At 49.4% G+C, this 23,745-nt stretch overlaps 1 protein-coding gene across 1 annotated transcript in view; it reads right to left on the bottom strand.

The window, feature by feature from the left end:
• LOC122922341 (MAM domain-containing glycosylphosphatidylinositol anchor protein 1-like) overlaps positions 1 to 23,745 on the bottom strand; it is a 276,736-nt gene that overhangs the window by 34,123 nt on the left and 218,868 nt on the right. Inside the window, exons 14-18 of the mRNA XM_044272917.1 lie at positions 16,678 to 16,830; positions 15,304 to 15,491; positions 14,386 to 14,655; positions 14,212 to 14,267; positions 13,930 to 14,062 (exon numbers count right to left, since the gene is read on the bottom strand). Of these exons, the coding sequence (XP_044128852.1) occupies positions 13,930 to 14,062; positions 14,212 to 14,267; positions 14,386 to 14,655; positions 15,304 to 15,491; positions 16,678 to 16,830 (800 nt within the window). The remainder of the gene's footprint in view (positions 1 to 13,929; positions 14,063 to 14,211; positions 14,268 to 14,385; positions 14,656 to 15,303; positions 15,492 to 16,677; positions 16,831 to 23,745) is intronic.

The raw sequence follows: 23,745 nt of genomic DNA, 5'->3' as shown, positions 1-23,745 counted from the left end.
GGCCCCGGGCAGCTCATTACTGGTCAGCCGGCATTTCCCAGCACTCAGCCTCACATCTGCACCTCCTTTACTACCTCACACTGACACAGAGCCTATAAAACGTGGCAGCTGCAGATTTACAGGAGGCAGATCTCTCAAGGTTTCTGTATCATTAGAGCTTGTATGGCACAGGGGTGAAGAGTGCAAGCTCCTGGGATCAGCCCATATGTTCATAGAGAGGAGCACAGGCCATGTATCCACAATGTAACACTTCACTGCTGATATGATACAATGTCGCCACTTCTTGTTCAGGCTTCTATTTGGGAAAAGTATGGAAAACTGTGAAGGGGGTCAGCATAGAATAATGGGGGAAGTGTTCGAGATTTTAGACACATAGAATTATCTGCAGAATATCGACCAAGTACATAGCAGAAAGTTCTAGAAGTGGAGATCACAGATCCTGATCGATTTCATGCGGAGAAGTGACATTACAGGTGTAGATTCAGGGGAATGCTGGAAAACCTCGGAGCCGGCTTCCAGCGTGCATGCGGGCTGTCATAAGGGCGTCCCTACATGTATGACTGTGTACACATGTATGTAGCTACATGCAGGGCAGGTTCAGAGAACAGGACCACTCTTAGGCCCAGGAGTGGGGCCTCTAGACTTACACCTGGTCTGTGATTTAGACCTGTACTTGGTATTGGTGAGGACAGAACAGGGTTGTGACCATAAGAGTATCATACACAAGATTTGCAGATCAGGAGTGAAGGAGGTTTGTATGTAGGTGGGTGACCAACAAGGACAAGCCTGGAGACCATTACAGAGGTGGGTGATCTGGAGTCTAGAAGACTCTGCTCCTTAAGGTGGTCATAAGCTTTAGATAGCGGGCAGCTGAGACCACAGCCAGACGTCCATGTGTTATCACTACAGATAAAGGAGTAAGCTGCTGCCAGACCCCTCTGTCCTCCTCCAGACCCCCCTGTCCTCCTCCAGACCCCCCTGTCCGCCTCCAGACCCCCCTGTCCGCCTCCAGACCCCCCTGTCTGCCTCCAGACCCCCTGTCCTCCTCCAGACCCCTCTGTGCTCCTCCAGACCCCTCTGTCCTCCTCCAGACCCCCCTGTCCTCCTCCAGACCCCTGTCCCCCTTGTAGACCCCCCTGTCCTCCTCCAGACCCCCTGTCCCACTTGTAGACCCCTCTGTCCTCCTCCAGACCCCTCTGTGCTCCTCCAGACCTTCCTGTCCTCCTCCAGACCCCTCTGTCCCCCTTGTAGACTCCTCTGTCCTCGTCCAGACCCTTCTGTCCTCCTCCAGACCCCTCTGTCCTCCTCCAGACCCCCCTGTCCGCCTCCAGACCCCGTGTCCGCCTCCAGACCCCCCTGTCCGCCTCCAGACCCCTCTGTCCTCCTTGTAGACTCCTCTGTCCTCCTCCAGACACTTCTGTTCTTCTGCAGACCTCTCTATCCTCCTTCAGACCCTTTTGTCCTTCTGTAGACACCTCTGTCCTCCTCCAAACACCTCTGTACACCTCCAGACCCTTCTGTCCTCCTCCAGACCCTACTGTCCTCCTCCAGACCCTACCTTTCCTCCAGACACTACTGTCCTCCACCAGATACCTCTACCCCCTTGCATACTCATCTGTCCTCCTCCAGACCCTTCTGCCCCCCTTGCAGACTCCTCTGTCCTCCTCCAGACCCTTCTGTTCTTCTGTAGACCCCTCTGTCCTCCTCCAGATACCTCTATCCCCTTGCAGACTCATCTGTCTTCCTTCAGACCCCTGGGTCCTCCTTAAGACCCCTCTACCACCTTGCAGACCCCTCTGTCCTCCTCCAGACCCTTTTGTCCTTCTGTAGACTCCTCTTTCCTCCTCCAAACCCTTCTGTCCTCCTCCAGACCCTTCTGTCCTCCTCCAGGCCCTTCTTTCCTCCTCCAGACCCCTCTGTCCTCCTCAAGACCCTTCCGTCCTTCTCAAGACCCTTCTGTCCTCCTCAAGACCCTTCTGTCCTCCTCAAGACCCTTCTGTTCTCCTCAAGACCCTTCTGTCCTCCTCCCGACCCCTCTGTCCTCCTCCCGACCCATCTGTGCTCTTTCAGACTCCTCTGTCCTCCTTAAAACTCCTCTGTGCTCCTTCAGACTCCTCTGTGTTCCTCCAGACTCCTCTGTGCTCCTCCAGACTCCTCTGTGCTCCTCCAGACTTCTCTGTTCTCCTTCAGACTCCTCTGTGCTCCCCCAGACCCTTCTGTCCTCCTCCAGACTCCTCTGTCCTCCTCCAGACTCCTCTGTACTCCTCCAGACCCCTCTGTCCTCCCCCAGACCCTTATTTCCTCCTCCAGACCCCTCTCTCCTCCTCCAGACCCCTCTGTCTTCCTCCAGACCCTTCTGTCCTCCTCCAGAGTCCTCTGTACTCCTCCAGAGTCCTCTGTACTCCTCCAGACTTCTCTGTACTCCTCCAGACCCTTCTGTCCTCCTCCAGACCCTTCTGTCCTCCTCCAGACTCCTCTCTCCTCCTCCAGACCCTTATTTCCTCCTCCAGACCCCTCTGTCCTCCTCCAGACCCCTCTGTCCTCCTCCAGACCCCTCTGGCATCAGCTTATCCCCAGTGAGAGCAAAATAATAGAGCACATTGAAATCTGTAGAATCCTTATTTTTGCCAATTTGTGTAGAGGCGGGACCCCCCCATACACACACGATGGTTGCCGATTGTTTGCTTGAAATTATGTGTGGCGACCTTTAGCCTCTAAGACTGACGTCATGAAGAAAGGAGAGGTGGAAGTGTCTATAAATACTCGTATTTATGTGGTGGACCAGGAGTGCAGAAGATCCAGCCTCCAGAATGGCCGACTAGTTCTCAGTTCCATTAGGAATAGCAGCACCGGAGCACAAACTGCAGCTCCAATAAGTAAAGTACTGAGCTAAGAGACAAGGATCATTCATAGACGGATGGACAGTGCTTTATGCGGTCGGAGCGGCCCTTTAACCAGACACAAATAATCATGTGATCAGTTGACGGTTCACAGTTTATTACATCCCTTCCTCCGCAGTCATACATTCGCGGGTGACCTCAGAGCTGGAATCGCCTCTGTCCTTTATTTTCTCCATCACTTCAGAAAGAAAAAAAATGAATGTCTTTAAATGCGAGACCCAAAATGTCGGTGTGCCTCCTGAATTATGCAGAGCCTGAGATTAATGTTCAGTTCCGACCTCAGCAGCCAAACTGTGAATCACCCCGGGGCCCCCGGAGTAATAGGCAAGCGGCGGGCTCTGGAGCATGCAGCACCGGGGTCACCTGCACCTGTGTCCCCCTTAAATGGTAACAGTAGGGATACCCCAGTCAGAGCTCCTCTTTAGAAAAAAGAACAGAGCCGGAGTGCCCCCATAAAAACCCAATTATGGCTCCCCTTTAAAGCAATGGCCACAGCACTCAAATACGGAGTGCCCCGAATATGCCCCAATAAAATATAGTCAGCGCTCCCCTTAAATAATCGTTGCAAGTTACTCCTTAAAAATGATAGCCAGAGTACCTCTTTAATAACGGCCACTACAGTACTCCGTTCAACTCTGTGTACCCCTTTAAGTATGTCCACATACCCCACACATACCTCCTTAAAGGTCACAGCCAGAGTGCCCCTTTAATAGTGACTATTGGCATGCCCCTCCCCCAGAGGAATCGGTCCTGTATCCACCCTCCTGTGATGCAGTTTCTATATATATATAAAGCTGTCGGAGCCTTTCCTAAACCGCCATCGTAGATCGCCTCTCGGCTTGTGGATGTCGGGGGCTGGGGAAAGGCTCTACGCGGCGGGATTCTGGCCTCTTCTTGCGCTCGATCCCCCAGGAATCCTTCTGTTATCTCAGTCGCGGTTTCTGACCAGCGGAGAATGAAATGTCCGTTCCGAGGGGCTGGCGGCAGAAAAACCTTTTCATCTCGTAAAGGTAACATTTCCAGGGAGTCCCAGGGGCCCCGGCAGCGTAACCCCTTCACTGCCACGACGCAGGAGGACGAGAGCACGATGCAAAACACTACGGTAAACGGAGAGACCGCCACACCTCGCGGTCTATGAACAGGCACCGCCACAAACAGATTATATCTGCTTCTGAGAAAGCTGGGTGACCCCCGGTAGATCCTGCCCTGCACCCAGCCTGATCGTTACCCCCCAAATCCTGCAATCCTATTACTAACCCTAATATACTGTGTGTTGTTTCCCCGCCATCTCTGCTTCATGTCAGCGAATGACAATCATTATCACATTAAGAACCTGACCTGATATTTCGCACAGCTGAGAGGTTGCTACATTGTATCAGTCTAGACAATCCTCTGTGAGCTAAAGAAATGTGAACCGATACATTTTCCCTGCACTGATACATTGTCACGCCTCCCAACATTTGCAAGACGCTGTTAGGCCCCACCCCAGGGAACGCCCCCATTGATGTGCACATTTACATAACTTCTGTCCACTTGTGACAATCCCACAGTATCCACTGTAACAAACCCTCAGCTCAGGAGAGAGGTTTGTGCACCTCACAGAGGATTGTCTACACTGACACACTGTAGCAAACCCTGAGCTCAGGACTATTGCTTCATTTCTCACAGCAAGCAGAGATCTTGAAAATAGTGAGGAACTAAGACACAACATCTATTAGAAAGTTGCAGACTGGATGTCGTCCCCTTAAAGGGATATTCCCCCTCACTATATGACCGGTGGGGGTCCGACCTCTAGGACAACGGGCGGTCTTACCCCTTTAACATTCCTTTCCATCTCTTGTGTCGGCGGTTTTCGCTACTTGCCAAATGGGCCCCCACCCGCCCGCGTGGTTGAGGGGCCCCAAGTGCAACTGCGACATCTGCACTCCCTGCAGCGACACCCCTGATTCTCATACTACAACTCCCCTCATCTCCAGCTGTAGTATGAGCCCTCACAGCCGCCCCTCCCCCGCGATATTCCCGTGAGCGCGTTGCCCGTTTCAGTTTGCACAAAACTTAATCATTTTCCTGCATTTCTCACCGAAAATCAGAATTGGATTAATAAAGTCAAACACGGAGGACGCGGCGCAAAAAATAATAAACAGACAGGCGCCCGGAATAAACCCCCCGGGCGGCGCGCAGCCAGCGAGGGCGATCAATCACTCGTCAGCGGAGCCCCCGATTCTGGCGCATTTCATTCCTTATTAAAGAGACTCTTAATGAAATGTGACCAGCCGCGCCGACTGACGATAAATGACTGCGGACGGCGGTGCGGAGGAGGCGGGGCTATTACTAATGGGTGGGGGATATTAATTAACCCCCAAAGCTCCTCTCTTGGCTCGGATGCCGCCCTCGCCTCTCGCGTCCCCTTCGCCGCTCGTTTGTCAGCCGGTAATTTTAGGCTGTAGTTAACGCTCTCATTCTGCTTAATGGGCCTGTCCCCAGAAACACGTGTAATGGAGACGATTAGCCGCCGGCGGGGAGGGTTTTCCGCGCCTCCGTTCACATAAGTGCTTCATTTGGCTGTTTGTTTAATTGCTGTAATCTTAGATTTGCTCTCAAACCATCTGCGAAGCCGACTCCAATGGGGGGGGGTTAATATCTGCTGGGAAAGGGCGGGGGGCCGCAAGCATCGCCCCTAGAATGCGCCCGGTCCTCAACCATTAATGGCAGCCTTAAATACGGACGTCCAGAGGCTGGACCCGCAGAATCATAAACGACATTCTATGGGGATACTCTTCAGAACAGTGTCAGTCTTCACTGCAGTCCTGGCATTCCATTCGTGAATCAGGAGGCTCAGGATGATCTGTAGGAGAAATCTTGTAGTGCCTGCAAAAGACTCTTCGTCGGAAAATGAAGGGTTAAGGTGTCACCAGTCACCAGGACCCCAGTCTGGGGGCGTCATGTTAGGATAGTGTGCAGACATCAAGCTTGTCACCATAGGCAGCTGCTGGCGCTCTCCGCCACCGCCCGGGCGAGCTGCTCTCCAGCTGATGTGAATCATGACCCTCTAAAAGGCTAGAAAGCCCGGACCGCGACGCAGAACATCCCCCTAGACTGCGCTGCAGAACGTCCCCACCGGACCGCGCTGCAGAACGTCCCAACCTGACCGCGCTGCAGAACGTCCCCACCGGACCGCGCTGCAGAACGTCCCCACCGGACCGCGCTGCAGAACGTCCCCACCGGACCGCGCTGCAGAACGTCCCCACCGGACCGCGCTGCAGAACGTCCCCACCGGACCGCGCTGCAGAACGTCCCCACCGGACCGCGCTGCAGAACGTCCCCACCGGACCGCGCTGCAGAACGTCCCCACCGGACCGCGCTGCAGAACGTCCCCACCGGACCGCGCTGCAGAACGTCCCCACCGGACCGCGCTGCAGAACGTCCCCACCGGACCGCGCTGCAGAACGTCCCCACCGGACCGCGCTGCAGAACTTCCCCACCGGACCGCGGTGCAGAACGTCCCACCGACCGCCTGCAGACCCCCGGACCGCGCCGCAGAACGTCCCCCCGGACTGCGCTGCAGAACGTCCCCACCGGACCGCGCCGCAGAACGTCCCCCCGGACTGCGCTGCAGAACGTCCCCACCGGACCGCGCTGCAGAATGTCCCCCCCCCAGACCGCGCGGCAGGAAGTCTACCTCCCGGACCGCGCGGCAGAACATCCCCCCCCCAGACCACGCTGCAGAATATCCCCCCCGGACCATGCTGCAGAATATCCCCCCCCCGGACCACGCTGCAGAATATCCCCCCCCCCCCCCGGACCGCGGTGCAGAACGTCTACCTCCCGGACTGCACTGCAGAACATCCCCTCCCCCAGACCGCGCTGCAGAATATCCCCCCCGGACCGCGCTGCAGAGCATCGCCCCCCCGGACAAGCGGACATGCACAGATGCTGCTCCAGATTTTCTAAATGGGCAGCCATCCTTACTGAGTATAGGAAGGGGGGGGCTCCATGTGACACCTGCCTGTTAACCACTTATGGGGGGCATCAGCTGCTCACTTTCTGGTATAGATTGTAAGCTCTTCAGCCACATCTCTCGGATAAGTCGCTGTTACAGGGCCTGGGGTCCTGACAATGAGCATAATTACCCGGCTACACCAGCATCACTTACCTGGACATTGCTATTCCAAAGACACAACTTTCTAAAGGATCTCTGCTTGCTTTCTCTGAAAATAAACATTTAGGTTTACATCCAGGAGAAGTTCTGATGTAAATACTTCCCTCACAGCTGAGGGTTTGTGACAATGTATCCAGTCTACACAAACTTCTACTCCGCACTGATACATTGTAACACAGGACAGGAGGGAGATCTGTGCTGCTGAGGTGAGTACCGAGGATTGCAGACTGATACACTGTAACAAACCCTCAGCTGTGGGAAGTAGGTCACAATTTGTTCTAGCCACTGGATGTAAAGAATGTAAATCGAACATTGCCCTTTGCTGAAAGCAAGCAGAGATCCTGACTGTAACGGACCGTTTCAGCAGACAAGGGGTTAAAATCCGTTTAGGCGATATGCCCCTTTCCGAGAGACAGGCACAGCTACTGCAGAACACCAACCTCCCGAACTGGATACAAAATAGCACTCCAAACTGGAACCTCGCAAGTAGCTGCCGGCAGACGAACAGGAAAAGCATATCAGTCAGCTTACACTCCTGGCAATCAGTCTCCAACAGCATACAGGGAATCCCCCCAATAACGAGACAAGGCTCCGTCTTGAGGGTCAGCAGTGATCTGAAGTGCTGGCACACCCAGCCTGGTTTTTATTACAGTTTGTTGCAGATACAACATATCCCCACAATGCATCATGGTTTCCTCCCCTCTGTCCCGGAGACGACCGAAGACAATCCAATTATCTCTCAGGACAAAAGGGAGATCACCAATACACATGTGGAGACAACAGGACAGGAATCACCACCCAAACACACAATGGCACACCCCCACAGCAAACACAGACATGTAACATATCCCCAGATAGCTCAAGTCTGAGTGCATATCATTAGGTGAATGGCACTCAGAATACACGAATACAATACAATTAGCTATCTGGGTGCCCTCACATAACATACAATTTAACCGAACGCATAATAACATAAAATACAATTCTACAGACAGATTTAAGCTGTGCGGCCGGTCTGTCTTCTCCTTTAAAGTTACTATGGGCCATAATCCTGAGGCAAGAGGCTTTTAAACAGCCCCCTCCAAAACCCAGTGGCGAGGTTGGTTTCGCCACACTGACAATGGAGAAGAATTAAATCATAAAGACTATTAAAGGGACGCCGTCACCTGGATTTTGAGCTAATAACATCACCCCATCAGTCTCCGCGATTTACATTACAATCTACTGGTATTACTGCGCCGTGTCTTGTAATTTGTCTATAAAATCGGTTTTATTAATATGCAAATTACCTAAATAAGGAGCCCAAGGGGGCGTCCCTCTGGCAGTTGGAGCCCAGCCCCGCCAATTACTTCGGAGTCCAGCCCCGCCCAATACTTCGGAGCCCAGCACCGCCCATTACTTCGGAGCCCAGCCCCGCCCATTACTTCGGAGTCCAGCACCGCCCATTACTTCGGAGTCCAGCACCGCCCATTACTTCGGAGCCCAGCCCCGCCCATTACTTCGGAGCCCAGCCCCGCCCATTACTTCGGAGCCCAGCCCCGCCCATTACTTCGGAGTCCAGCCCCGCCCAATACTTCGGAGCCCAGCACCGCCCATTACTTCGGAGCCCAGCACCGCCAATTACTTCGGAGTCCAGCCCCGCCCAATACTTTGGAGCCCAGCACCGCCCATTACTTCGGAGCCCAGCCCCGCCCATTACTTCGGAGCCCAGCCCCGCCAATTACTTCGGAGTCCAGCCCCGCCCAATACTTCGGAGCCCAGCCCCGCCCATTACTTCAGAGCCCAGCACCGCCCATTACTTCGGAGCCCAGCACCGCCCATTACTTCGGAGTCCAGCACCGCCCATTACTTCGGAGCCCAGCACCGCCCAATACTTCGGAGCCCAGCACCGCCCATTACTTCGGAGCCCAGCCCCGCCCATTACTTCGGAGCCCAGCCTCGCCCATTACTTCAGAGCCCAGCACCGCCCATTACTTCGGAGTCCAGCACCGCCCATTACTTCGGAGCCCAGCACCGCCCATTACTTCGGAGCCCAGCACCGCCCATTACTTCGGAGCCCAGCCCCGCCCATTACTTCGGAGCTCAGCACCGCCCATTACTTCGGAGCCCAGCCCCGCCCATTACTTCGGAGCTCAGCACAGCCCATTACTTCGGCGCCCCGCCTATTACTTCGGCGCCCTGCCCCGCCTATTACTTCGGAGCCCAGCACCGCCCATTACTTCGGAGCTCAGCACCGCCCATTACTTCGGAGCTCAGCACCGCCCATTACTTCGGAGCTCAGCACCGCCCATTACTTTGGAGCCCAGCACCGCTCATTATTTCGGAGTCCAGCACCGCCCATTACTTCGGAGCCCAGCACCGTCCATTACTTCGGAGCCCAGCACCGCCCATTACTTCGGAGCTCAGCACCGCCCACTGCTAATTTATTCACTCCTCTTCGCCATAGTGATGTTTTGGCAGCGCCCGTAATCCCGCGCATGCGCCCTGGATACCCATTACTTCGGAGCCCAGCCCCGCCCATTACTTCGGAGCTCAGCACAGCCCATTACTTCGGCGCCCCGCCCCGCCTATTACTTCGGAGCCCAGCACCGCCCATTACTTCGGAGCTCAGCACCGCCCATTACTTCGGAGCTCAGCACCGCCCATTACTTCGGAGCTCAGCACCGCCCATTACTTTGGAGCCCAGCACCGCTCATTACTTCGGAGCCCAGCACCGCCCATTACTTCGGAGCCCAGCACCGCCCATTACTTCGGAGCCCAGCACCGCCCATTACTTCGGAGCCCAGCACCGCCCATTACTTCGGAGCCCAGCACCGTCCATTACTTAGGAGCCCAGCACCGCCCATTACTTCGGAGCTCAGCACCGCCCACTGCTAATTTATTCACTCCTCTTCGCCATCGTAATGTTTTTGCAGCGCCCGTAATCCCGCGCATGCGCCCTGGATACACATGTCCTCGCCCGCGCGGTTTCCTGGCATCGGCCTCACAGAGGTCATTGCGTACGCGCCAGCTTCGCCGCTCCTCCGTCCGCCCAGAAAGTCGCGCCGCTCCGCTCTTCCTATCCAGGGATACATTGTGTAATTTCTCATGTAGGGTCTGTGGGGGCGGAGCCTGACACAAATATTCTCAATGATGTTTATTACTGTGGTATGATCCGCCCCTGCAAGCCACAGTTAACCCTTTAACTGCTATCTATGAGGAACCCACAATAAAGCCCCTGTTTATGGAAAACAGAACAGTGGTCTAAACTTTGGTGGGGCCTCTGGTCCTGCGACGTGGCAGGTCCAAGTCTGTTTAATCCCAAATATCACTGGACACTGAAACGGCGAGCGCGGCTCGGTTGTAAGACTCCGGCCAGAGACGGAGCGTTCAGTAGGAATCCACTGCACAGATTCAGTCCAGATTTTGCGGCTCTCACATCCTCTGACAATGAGACAATTAGTTTCTAGAAGTGTTAAGTATTCCGAGCACCTACCAGCTGCCCAGATGATGAAACGCTAATGCCTCTAATCATCCATGAAAATGCTTTGTGGTGAATATTTATTCCCCAGAAATGGCAGCTAATTGAGTATAAAAAACAACACAACCAAAAAGACACAACTCAAAATTATACCTTCAAATATTCAGAGCCCAACAAGAACCAAAGCAGCATACTGGAAGACCAAACCATCCATGGCCAGAACCCCTCTCCTCCTAAAGGAACCATCTCTACAATGCCATACAGTGGAGGACAAGTCCCACACCATACATTCCCCAGATGAACCATTACAAAGCCACATAGTGGAGGGCCAGTAGAAACCCAAAACATCCCCCAAAGGAACCATCACTACAAAAAGATCAAGTGGAGGAGCAGTCCAATATGATACATCCAAACCCAAAACATCCCCAGAGAAACCATCCTTACAAAGTCACATGGTGGAGGATCGGTCCAAATCCAGATTATTTACAGTCCATGTAGTCCATCCAAGATCTGATTATCTCAAGAAAAACACCCCAACAAAGTCACTTGGAGGACCAGTCTAATAGGATACATGCAAACCCAAGAATAACGTGTCTGCTCAGTCATATAGTGGAAGGCCAGTCTTACCCATCCCAGACTGGACCTCCAGCTGAAGCCCAGATTTATATCTAGTCCTATTCAACCTTACATAGTGAGCTATTCCAGACTGGACCTTACCTTGGATATTCTTCAATATAAAACATCATTGGTGGGAACTCAGTATGACACATCATTCATAGGCAAACTCATCATACCAATCTAGAAATTGGCTTCAGACCAGACCTATACTTAGGACATAACTCAGTATGATGCCCAGTCTCACCAATCTGGACATGAGTTGAACACCAGACTTGTACTTAGGCTAAGGGCTGTTTCACACGAGCGGATGGTGTGCGCGTCACCCGCAGCGTGAATGACAGCCAAGCCGCGTTCCGGACAGCAGAGACATGGAGCAGTAACATGAGTAGTAATGCTTCGTGCCTCTCTGTGATCTTTTTACTACAAAATCACAGTGCGATAAAGTTGTCTTTATCTGTTTTTTTAAAGCTTTATATGACATTCTACTGATAAAAGGACCACCATTACCAACCATGCCAGCCTGGACATCAACTAATGTCCAGACTGAGATAAAACTAAATATTATCCATCATACATGAAAAGACTTACAAACCGACCCTTCTATAAGAACTTTGTCTGAAGAACAGACCTGTGTCTAGGCTATAATGTATTACTCAAGTTGACCCACCATCTAGAAGACCAATCTTATGATGTAAGGCATTCTAGATGGGCCTTGTCTGAGGAGCAGATCTGTGCCTAGGCTATAATTTATTACTCAAGTTGACCCACCATCTAGAAGACCAATCTTACGATGTAAGGCATTCTAGGTGGACCTTGTCTGAGAAACAGATCTGTGCCTAGGCTATAATTTAGTACTCAATTCAACCCACCATCTAGATGACCAATCTTTCGATGTAAGGAGTTCTAGATGGACCTTGTCTGAGGAAGAGATCTGTGCCTAGGCTATAATTTATTACTCAATTCAACCCACCACCTAGATGACCAATCTTACGATCTAAGGCATTCTAGATGGACCTTGTCTTAGGAACAGATCTGTGCCTAGGCTATAATGTATTACTCAAGTTGACCCACCATCTAGATGACCAATCATACGATGTAAGGCATTCTAGATGGACCTTGTCCGAGGAACAGATTTGTGCCTAGGGTATAATGTATTACTCAATTCAACCCAGAATCTAGATGACCAATCTTTCGATGTAAGGAGTTCTAGATGGACCTTGTCTGAGGAAGAGATCTGTGCCTAGGCTATAATTTATTACTCAATTCAACCCACCACCTAGATGACCAATCTTACGATCTAAGGCATTCTAGATGGACCTTGTCTGAGGAACAGATCTGTGCCTAGGCTATAATGTATTACTCAATTCAACCCAACATCTAGATGACCAATCTTACGATGTAAGGCATTCTAGATTGACCTTTTCTGAAGATGGATACTTACACACACTGCACTACATGACTCAAGTCTGCATGACCCACCATTCTGATGACCAATCTTACCAAGCTGAACAATGCAAATGTAGACTTTGGCAGCAGAGAAAGATATAACTAAATATGATCCACTATACATGAGAAGACTATTCCATCCTGGATACCAGATATGACACTCTATTGGTAAAAAGACCAACGGTACCAACTACTCCATCCTGGACATTTACTGAAGTTCAGTCTTATATCTAAGATACAACTGAACATGATCCTTCATATATGGAAAGATTGCCAAAAACAAAAAAATATTAATAAGGGATATAGGAGATAGTAGTGGTGTCCTTAAAGACTAGAAAGTAAATTAATTTGCAAAGTAAGGACCCTTAAAACATCAACTTTATTAGGATTGTTAAAAATTTATTTTAAACCGAGAAATAAAGGTAACTACTGTGGGTAAAAAAATGACCCAACAGATTTAATAAATATAGTGTCCAAATAATGGCAGGTATGATGACAACAGATAGCAAAGTAAAAGGGACAGGGTAATTGGACGGTACAAGTTGGAAATACTGAGCGGGGACCACTTTCCCTATAGAGGCCCTAGTTACACCTCAGCCCAGGGACGACCCCAAATGGTGGGATCTCCCTGTCCTCGTGCCTGTCCTGCAAAATCCTGGAATGCCCTAGATGGTTTGGATTAATAATATCACACCCGACGCGTTTCCTCTAGATGGGTGCCCAAAAAGTCGCCAGGCTTCCTCTGGTAGGGTGCTCAATGAAGCAGAGAGGCATGATGCTCAGGAGGGTTATAAATAGTTAGCCGACGCACGCCTCATGCACACCGGGTGTAGAACTTCCAGCCGGTGGAATTGACGCCTGATACTATTGGGCGACCCTTTAAGGGATGTGTTCCTTTATGGACTTTGGGAAGTCCAAAGAATGTGGCGATTTGAGGTGTATCATGTAGAATGAAATTGTATTCTGCTTCACTTATGACCTTTTTCTCGAGTCCAGACTTCAAGATGACCTGGAGTTCCGCCAAAAATATATTGGTGGGATCGCCTGATAGCCCTCTTTGTCCTTAAGAAGGTCCAAACACATTCTACGATAATTGTCATGATCCATGATAACATGGTTCCCACCCTTATCTGACGGTTTAATGATAATGGATCTGTCTCTCTCTAGGGTTCTCAGGGCCTCTAGTTCGGTTGCGGACAAGTTTCTACGGTGTGTAGATGTAATTTTTAATTTCTCAAGCTCAGAAGTCACCAGTTATTAAAAAATATCAATATGTTCGTAGTTGGATGGGGGGGGGGGGGGTGTTTTGCTGCTCTTTGGACTTAGCTTGGGGAAGGGGCCCTCACCCGGATTTTGTGAGCCTTCCTCCCAGAGTTCCATAGAAAAAGTGCTAAGTCCGCTAGTTCGCTCTCCTTCATCCCCAGCTTTTCATAGGACTGTTTATTGGAATTATTAAAAAACTTTTTCCATCTTAATTTTCTACAAAAGAGGTTAAGGTCTTTAACCCACGTAAATACTCTAAAGTCCGTGGTAGGGACAAACGACAATCCGTTCTTTAGGAACCGAGGTCTCCGTTTCATTTAGGTTACGTGAGGAGAGGTTGATCACCTGCAAGTCCTCGTTTCTACCCGGTGTTCGCCTCACTTGTTTCTGTCTCGTAATTGGTACAGAGTTTGACCTTGCCCTAAAACAGAAGATGTGGTTGTACTGACTGAGGAGGAAGATGACGATGAAGTGGTGCCCTGATATCCACCCCCCTGTGGATTGCTGGAATCTCTTCCCCATCTCCGCCATTTTTTTACCCTGCTTTTTGGAAGTAGCTGCTTCCTTCCTGGGACCGTCCCTTCCCCCTTGTGGGGGTTTTCTGAGTCTGAAGAGGAAATTTCGGACGCAGGTGGGGTGACCCCTTTCTTTTCTAGCTGGTAGGCTTTATTATCCCGGAAGTCACTAAGATCTTTGACAAATTGTCTATGTTTGCGTTCTTTGAGCAAATTGCCGTCCGAAGATACGCTTCCCTTTTCTTGAATTTCAAGTTTCTCAGAGGTTTTTTCAAACAAGATTTTTTTCTTCCTCTAAGAGGATTTTGATAAGATTTAGTGAGCTCCGGGTAAGTTCTTCCTCCCACCATTTATTCAAGGTAGGGGAGGAGATACGGGCGGCCAGGGTGATAGGGATACGTAGACCCCAGGGAACTATTGTGTGTTCCAGATAACTCTCAAGGGACTTGATCTCCCACCACGACTTAATGTTATTGTTAAAGCCGGTATACAACTCTTTGAGCGCTAGCTTACATGTAACAGATGAGGAGAGTCCGGGAATATCCTTTTCAGAAAAAAATTCTTGTGCCTCAAAGCTTCCGTAAATAGAGTCGGAAGGAAACTGGCCATGATCACTCTCAAGTTACCAAAAACCAAAAATATTAATAAAGGATATAGGAGATAGTCGTGGTGTCCTTAGAGACTAGAAAGTAAATTAATTTCAACAGTTTTAAGGGTCCTTTCTTTGCAAATTAATATATGGAAAGACCCTTATAGATGGACCTTGTCTGAAGATCAGACCTGGACCCAGGCCATCCAGAAGATGTCATGGCAGGTCCATCATGCTGAGGAGATGGTGGTGAAGGCACACGAGAAATATACCTTTGACCCTACTTATTTTGGCCATTCGTAAACCATCATGTGAAGAAAGTAGAAGGAGGGGAAGAGGTTAACAGATTATACCGCACAAGCGAGCACAAATATGGGGTTCCACTCACCTATATGCCTCCCATACATGTGATAGCAGAAGGACACGCAATACGTTGTCTTTAGAGATGGAAACCTGGAGGTTATGTTGTACAGGGGGCTGATGAGTCTCGCCTTGTCTCCGAACCGACGAGGTCTTGAGGCTTCAATAAACATGTAGAAACCTGAGGAGGAGAATGGAGGATAAGTCACAAGCTCCACCGGAACAAGGGTGCAACATGTGCAAGAAGAAGTGATCGCCTAGAGAATGGGAAGTCATCAAGGAGGTCTCCGTGGTGACTATTCACCAGGAAGCCCATCAGATGCCCCAATGTCTACTAGGCAGTGACTGGAGAACGGATACTGGGTAACAATAACTCAAACTGTAGCCAAGTCACCCCCCCCATGATATCCGTTTGATACTTTGTCTTTTTTGTTTCCTTGTTTCCCGTACATGTCCAGTGTATACTCCCTCGTCAGACCAGTGACATGACATCATCATCACGTTGTGCCGTCCTGGCGCGCTCCTGTGCCGGGTTACAGATGGTGCCCCGCCCCCGACACCTGTGCTGCGGCAGTGTAACCTGCAGACGCCATCTTGTGCCTTCTGCTCCGGTGCCATATTGAGGGGCACACATGAAGCTCAGCGTGCAGCCCGTCCAGATGGTTACGGTAAGTGACTCGGCCTTCCCTGAGCTCATGACATTACTTAAAGGTACATACAACGTGTGCAGGGTGAGAAAAGCATGGCTGCTGGCAGAAACAGCGCCTCCCCTGTGCACGGGCTGTGTGTGGTAGTGCAGCTCAGTTGCAGTGAATGAGGCCGAGCTGTAATACCAGGCACAGCCTGCAGAAAGGTGTGGCACCGTTTATGAAAGGAAGCAGCCATGTCAGTCCCTGGGGGCCCACATAAACAATGGGCCCTAGTAGCGCCCCCTATCATCTGAGCCACCGTATAATCCACAACTCTGTTATTTTCTTTGCTCACGTTGTTCAATCTCTGCTTGCTGACAGGGAACATCACAGACACTGAAAACCCAACCTGATCTAATATTTCAAACAGCCGAGGGTTTGTTACAATGTATCGGTGCGCTCCCATCTGTCTGCTCTGATACATTGTAACATTTGTAGGAAGTTTATCAGCCACAGGTATTTTCCCATTCACTGACATCAAGCAGAGATCTTGAAAAAGCTGCAGAACTGATGCATGGATGAAGCCTTATTGACATCAGACTGGACAGTTAAAGTGGGGGCTACCATATCATTTGCGAGGACAGAATCAGGCCCCCAGGGACCCAGGGCAGGGGATTTAACCCCTGACCTCCTGAGCGACCTCTGTCTGTAACCCTCCATGTCGGAGCGCGCCCTTACCCTCTGGCGTGCCGCTGCGGTCCATCTCCGGCCCCGTGTTCGCCGTTCTCCTCAAGCTCTGGGTTACTTTGCTCTGACGGATCCAGTCGAAGGAGTCGTATTTATCCTGGACGAATCCGCAAAGCTTGTCGTCCTCGAACCTGCAGGTGCTGTCTGTGAATAGACACAAGGCGCGGACGCTCAGTACCGGGTCACATTGATCACTGCGCCACAGTCACGTGGCAGGGTGGCATTCACACACTGCAGCCACGGTGCCGCACAACACTCAGGAACAGCCGAGTGAAATTGCAAAGGGGCGTGTAGACTTTTGCAAATATTCCTATTATCGGTCCAACGAATTGAATACGTGAAAATCTACCGTTTTGTGTCCACAGCTCCTGTGCAGAGCTATGCGTCTCCATGGTTACAGACTACAAATAAGAAAAAAAAAACATATTGTACTATCATCAACTTAAAGGGGATGTCCAGGATATTTTTTAAAAAAACTATTACTTCTAAAATCTTTTTGAGGGTTGGGAGGGTATTAGGGCTTCGGGGAATGCAAAAGTGGACAACCCCTTTAAGAGACTTTTTTTGTATTTTTGTATGAAGCCATTGGATAGTTTGTGTAATATCTGCGATTACAAGCCGCCCGCGGCCAATAATTATTCTAACCCTTGAGCCGCTAACGAATCCGGCCGGACCTTTCCTCTCCACTTCGTTTCTCCCTAACGAGAAGGCGAAAAACGACCTCTTCACAATCAAAATGCAAAGTCCCCGCATCGGAACTAATGAGCCGCGCGGCGGCGTGCAGTGGTGGCGGCGTACCAGAGGCCATTATATCCGCTGTGATTTCCTGCCCTCCCATTAACCCTCTCAGCTCCCGGGATCCATCTCCGCGTCGCATCAGATGTGATAAAAATATATATTTTTTAAATTGGATGTGACTTTTGTGGAAAAGTCAATGAAAAACAGAAGGTGAAATATTTAAGACGTGGAAATCGCCAGATGAAAATCTCTCCCCGCGAACTCCCTCCGGTCCCTCGTCAAATCAATAACGTGCGCTGCCGGTAAATGGCAGATCTGGTGCCTCGTGTCGCAGGACGGCGCTGCTGACATTTACCGCCATACGGTTTATGTATTAGATTGTACACGTGTATTAACCGCATCACGCCTAGAAAATGGCGCAAGTACGAAGGGAAGATGTGGCTGGTTGCGGTCTGCGCTTCCCGTATAAGGGGGTGTCAGTATTTTTGCACAGGGGTGCTAGGCAACCTTGCTGCTGCGCAATGCCGCGACTGAGCTTCACTTTCAGTAATATTACATTTTATTGAAGATCAGAGTCCGGTAGCTGTGAACAGTCTCCAATAATAAGGGACAGGGGGAGGGGTGTGAATATTTTTGCACATCCTTGTGTTTTCAATATATACAAATGGTTCTCACTTCCTCTATTTAGAGGGGGGTCCTGACATTTATAGTTGTGCTGCTCCAACATCCAAAAAATTATCGCAGACTCAGCCCCCCGCGGACATCACGTCCTCACGGACGTCGGTGCATTTTGGTCCATCTCTCGATAACGGTCCGAGGCTCATTTTATGAAAACATTTTTGGGTCCCAGGACAGAGCAGGATAATACAGAGCGGCGCTCTTTTATTACTCAGACGATGGTACTATTATGTGTGCACTGTATTGTACTAAAGCAGTGGTGCCGCACTAGACATGGTATCGGGCCAGAACCAGGTAGCTTTGCCAGAAAGAAATGCAAACACTGTGAGGGGGCACGTGAAGGGGCAAATATCTGGGCATTTTTACCGGAAGGGGCACATCTAGGCATTACCCCTGTGAAGAGGGCACATCTGGGCTTTACCCCTGTGAAGGGGCACATCTGGGCATTACCCCTGTAAAGAGGGCACATCTGGGCATTACCCCTGTGAAGGGGGCACATCTGGGCATTACCCCAGTGAAGGGGGCACATCTGGGCATTACCCCAGTGAAGGGGGCACATCTGGGCATTACCCCAGTGAAGGGGGCACATCTGGGCATTACCCCAGTGAAGGGGGCACATCTGGGCATTACCCAAGTGAAGGGGGCACATCTGGGCATTACCCCTGTGAAGGGGGCACATCTGGGCATTACCCCCGTGAAGGGGGCACACCTGGGCATTACCCCCGTGAAGGGGGCACACCTGGGCATTTCCCCCAGTGAAGGGGCACACCTGGGCATTACCCCAGTGAAGGGGGCACATCTGGGCATTACCCCAGTGAAGGGGGCACATCTGGGCATTACCCCAGTGAAGGGGGCACATCTGGGCATTACCCCAGTGAAGGGGGCACATCTGGGCATTACCCCAGTGAAGGGGGCACATCTGGGCATTACCCCAGTGAAGGGGGCACATCTGGGCATTACCCCATTACTACTGTGAAGGGGGCACATCTGGGCATTACCACTGTGAAGGGGGCACATCTGGGCATTACTACTGTGAAGGGGGCACATCTGGGCATTACCCCTGTGAAGGGGGCACATCACTGGGCATAGCAAGACTAAGGAGTGGAATGCAGGAAACTCTCTCCCTCATTAATATTGCTAAGCGCGTCCTGAGGATCAGCCCAGATGGCCCACACGGGCACCAGACATAGTGTCACAGGTCCAATCACATCCACCACTGCCACACCTCGCCAGTCACATCCTCCATAGACCTCCTGCTCCCATCTGACTCGTCCTCACCTTCTCCTTCGAGGTGCTCTGATGCCTGGCTGAGAGTCCAGAGGAGGTCTGTACGGGCGGGTGTGGGGAGATGGGGTCTTCAGTCGCCGCAAAACTAATAATAGTACTGGCCCACAGTATAATTAGGAATGGTGGCGCAGGCGCATCTATTCTGCAACTGTGCGCAAGCTCTGCCTTCGGTCACTGCAAGGGCCGCATGACACATCTTCGCGGGCCGGATTAGGCATCACTGTGCTAAAGGAACCCTATGGTACTACTATGTAGACACTCTATTGTAATATGGGAACTCTATGGTGCTATTATGTGGCCACTCTACTGTACTATGGGAACTATATGGAGAGCACTGTGGAGAGCACGGGTAGGGTGGTAGATGGAGATGAGGGAGGAGGAGATGTAGGGGGTGCAGCACTGTGGAGAGCACGAGTAGGGTGGTAGATGGAGATGAGGGAGGAGGTGTATGGAGGTGCAGCACTGTGGAGAGCACGAGTAGGGTGGTAGATGGAGATGAGGTGTATGGAGGTGCAGCACTGTGGAGAATACGAGTAGGGTGGTAGATGGAGATGAGGGAGGAGATGTATGGAGGTGCAGCACTGTGGAGAGTACGAGTAGGGTGGTGGATGGAGATGAGTGAGGAGATGTATGGAGGTGCAGCACTGTGGAGACTACGAGTAGGGTGGTAGATGGAGATGAGGGAGGAGGTGTATGGAGGTGCAGCACTGTGGAGAGCACGAGTAGGGTGGTAGATGGAGATGAGGGAGGAGATGTATGGAGGTGCAGCACTGTGGAGAGCACGAGTAGGGTGGTAGATGGAGATAAGGAGGAGATGTATGGAGGTGCGGCACTGTGGAGAGCACGAGTAGGGTGGTAGATGGAGATGAGGGAGGAGGTGTATGGAGGTGCAGCACTGTAGAGAGCACGAGTAGGGTGGTAGATGGAGATGAGGTGTATGGAGGTGCAGCACTGTGGAGAATACGAGTAGGGTGGTAGATGGAGATGAGGGAGGAGATGTATGGAGGTGCAGCACTGTGGAGAGTACGAGTAGGGTGGTGGATGGAGATGAGTGAGGAGATGTATGGAGGTGCAGCACTGTGGAGACTACGAGTAGGGTGGTAGATGGAGATGAGGGAGGAGGTGTATGGAGGTGCAGCACTGTGGAGAGCACGAGTAGGGTGGTAGATGGAGATGAGGGAGGAGATGTATGGAGGTGCAGCACTGTGGAGAGCACGAGTAGGGTGGTAGATGGAGATGAGGGAGGAGATGTATGGAGGTGCAGCACTGTGGAGAGTACGAGTAGGGTGGTAGATGGAGATGAGATGTATGGAGGTGCAGCACTGTGGAGAGCACGAGTAGGGTGGTAGATGGAGATGAGTGAGGAGATGTATGAAGGTGCAGCACTGTGGAGAGCACGAGTAGGGTGGTAGATGGAGATAAGGAGGAGATGTATGGAGGTGCGGCACTGTGGAGAGCACGAGTAGGGTGGTAGATGGAGATGAGGGAGGAGATGTATGAAGGTGCAGCACTGTGGAGAGCACGAGTAGGGTGGTAGATGGAGATGAGTGAGGAGGTGTATGAAGGTGCAGCACTGTGGAGAGCACAAGTAGGGTGGTAGATGGAGATGAGGGAGGAGATGTATGGAGATGCAGCACTGTGCAGAGCTTTGTGGGTGAGGGTGAGAAGTTTGATGGTGGATGGGCAACCAGTGAAGTGACTGGCACAGACTAGTGGCATTAGTGTAGCGGTTGGATGGATAGATGAGCCTGGCTGCAGCATTTAGGACAGACTGAAGGGGGGAGAGTTTAGTGAGAGGGAGACCGGTTAGTAATGCCTTACAGTAGTCGAGATGATAATGAATCAAGGCAACAACAAGAGTTTTTGCCGTTTCCACCGTAAGAAAAGGGCGGATTCTGGAGATATTCTTGAGGTGCAGACGACAAGAGCGTGTAAGTGATTGAATATGGGAAACAAAGGAAAGATTGGAGTCAAATGTGGCCCCAAGACAGCGGGCATGTTACACAGGAGTTATGAAAGTGCTGCAGGCCGAAATTGAAATATCAAGTTTAGGTGAGTCAGTAGATGGGGAAAGACAAGAAGTTCAGTTTTTGAGAGGTTCAGTTTTAGATACAGAGAGGACATGATGTTAGAGACGGCTGCCAGACAATTACTGGTGTTTTGGAGTAAAGCAGGGGTGATGTCAGGGGATGAAGTGTATAGTTCGGTGTCGTCAGCATAGAGATGGTATCGAAAGCCAAATCTACTGATAGTCTGTATATGGGGGCTGTATAGAGGGAGAAGAGTAGAGGACCTAGTACTGAGCCCTGGGGAACGCTGACATCAAGAGGAAGAGGAGAAGATGAAGAGCCAGAGAATGATACACTAAAGGAGCGACCAGAGAGATAGGAAGAGAACCAAGAGAGAGCAGTGTCCTTAAGGCTAATTGAGTGGAGCATAGTGAGGAGGAGTCTACGGTATCGAACGCTGCAGAGAGATCCAGCAGAATCAGTAGAGAATAGTCACCATTTCTTTTAGTAAGGGCAGTTTCTGTAGAGTGAGACTCTAAGGTACTATGTGTCCACTCTACTGTACTATCGGAACTCTATGGTATTAACACACATATACACACATTATACACACACATTATACACACATACATATTATACACACATACATTATACACACACATACATATTATACACACATACATTATACACACACATACATATTATACACACACATACATATCATACACACACATACATACTGTATTATACACACAGATACATACATTATACACACACATTATACACACTATACACACTTACATATTATACACACATTATACACACACATATTATACACACACATACATATTATACACACACATACATATTATACACACACATGCATACTGTATTATACACACAGATACATACATTATACACACACATATTATACACACACATACATATTATACACACACATACATACTGTATTATACACACACATACACACACATTATACACACTATACACACACTTACATATTATACACACTATACACACACATTATACACACACATATTATACACACATACATTATACACACACATTATACACACATACATTATACACACACATACATATTATACACACACATACATATCATACACACATATTATACACACATACATTATACACACACATACATATTACACACACACATACATATCATACAAACATATTATACACACATACATTATACACACACATACATATTATACACACACACATACATATTATACACACACATACATACTGTATTATACACACAGATACATACATTATACACACACATACACACATTATACACACACATACACACACATTATACACACTATACACACACATATACACACTTACATATTATACACACACATTATACACACACACATTATACACACACATATTATACACACACATATTATACACACACATATTATACACACACACATACATATTATACACACATGCATACTGTATTATACACACACACATACATACTGTATTATACACACAGATACATACATTATACACACACATACATACATTATACACACACATACATACATTATACACACACATACACACACATTATACACACTATACGCACACATACACACACATATACACACTTACATATTATACACACACATATTATACACACACATACATATTATACACACACATACATATTATACACACACATACATACTGTATTATACACACAGATACATACATTATACACACACATACATTATACACACACATACACACACATTATACACACTATACACACACATATACACACTTACATATTATACACACACATACATATTATACACACACATACATTATACACACACATACATATTATACACACACATTATACACACATACATTATACACACACATACATATTATACACACAGATACATACATTATACACACACACATACATACTGTATTACACACACAGATACATACATTATACACACACATACATTATTCACACACATTATACACACATACATTATACACATATATTATGCACACATACACACACATTAATTATATATATACACACACATTATACACACACATTATATACACACATATATTATACACACACATACACACACATTGCACACACATACACATTGTACACATATATTATACACACATTATATACACACACATTATATACACACACATATTATATACACACACACATTGCACACACATACACATTGTACACACACATACATTATATACACACATTATAAACACATACATTATACACACATATTAT

Source organism: Bufo gargarizans, unplaced genomic scaffold (assembly GCF_014858855.1).
Source record: "Bufo gargarizans isolate SCDJY-AF-19 unplaced genomic scaffold, ASM1485885v1 fragScaff_scaffold_220_pilon, whole genome shotgun sequence".
Taxonomy (NCBI): domain Eukaryota; kingdom Metazoa; phylum Chordata; class Amphibia; order Anura; family Bufonidae; genus Bufo; species Bufo gargarizans.
The sequence above is the reverse complement of the archived record's forward strand: the minus strand, read 5'-3'. Positions and strand labels throughout refer to the sequence as shown.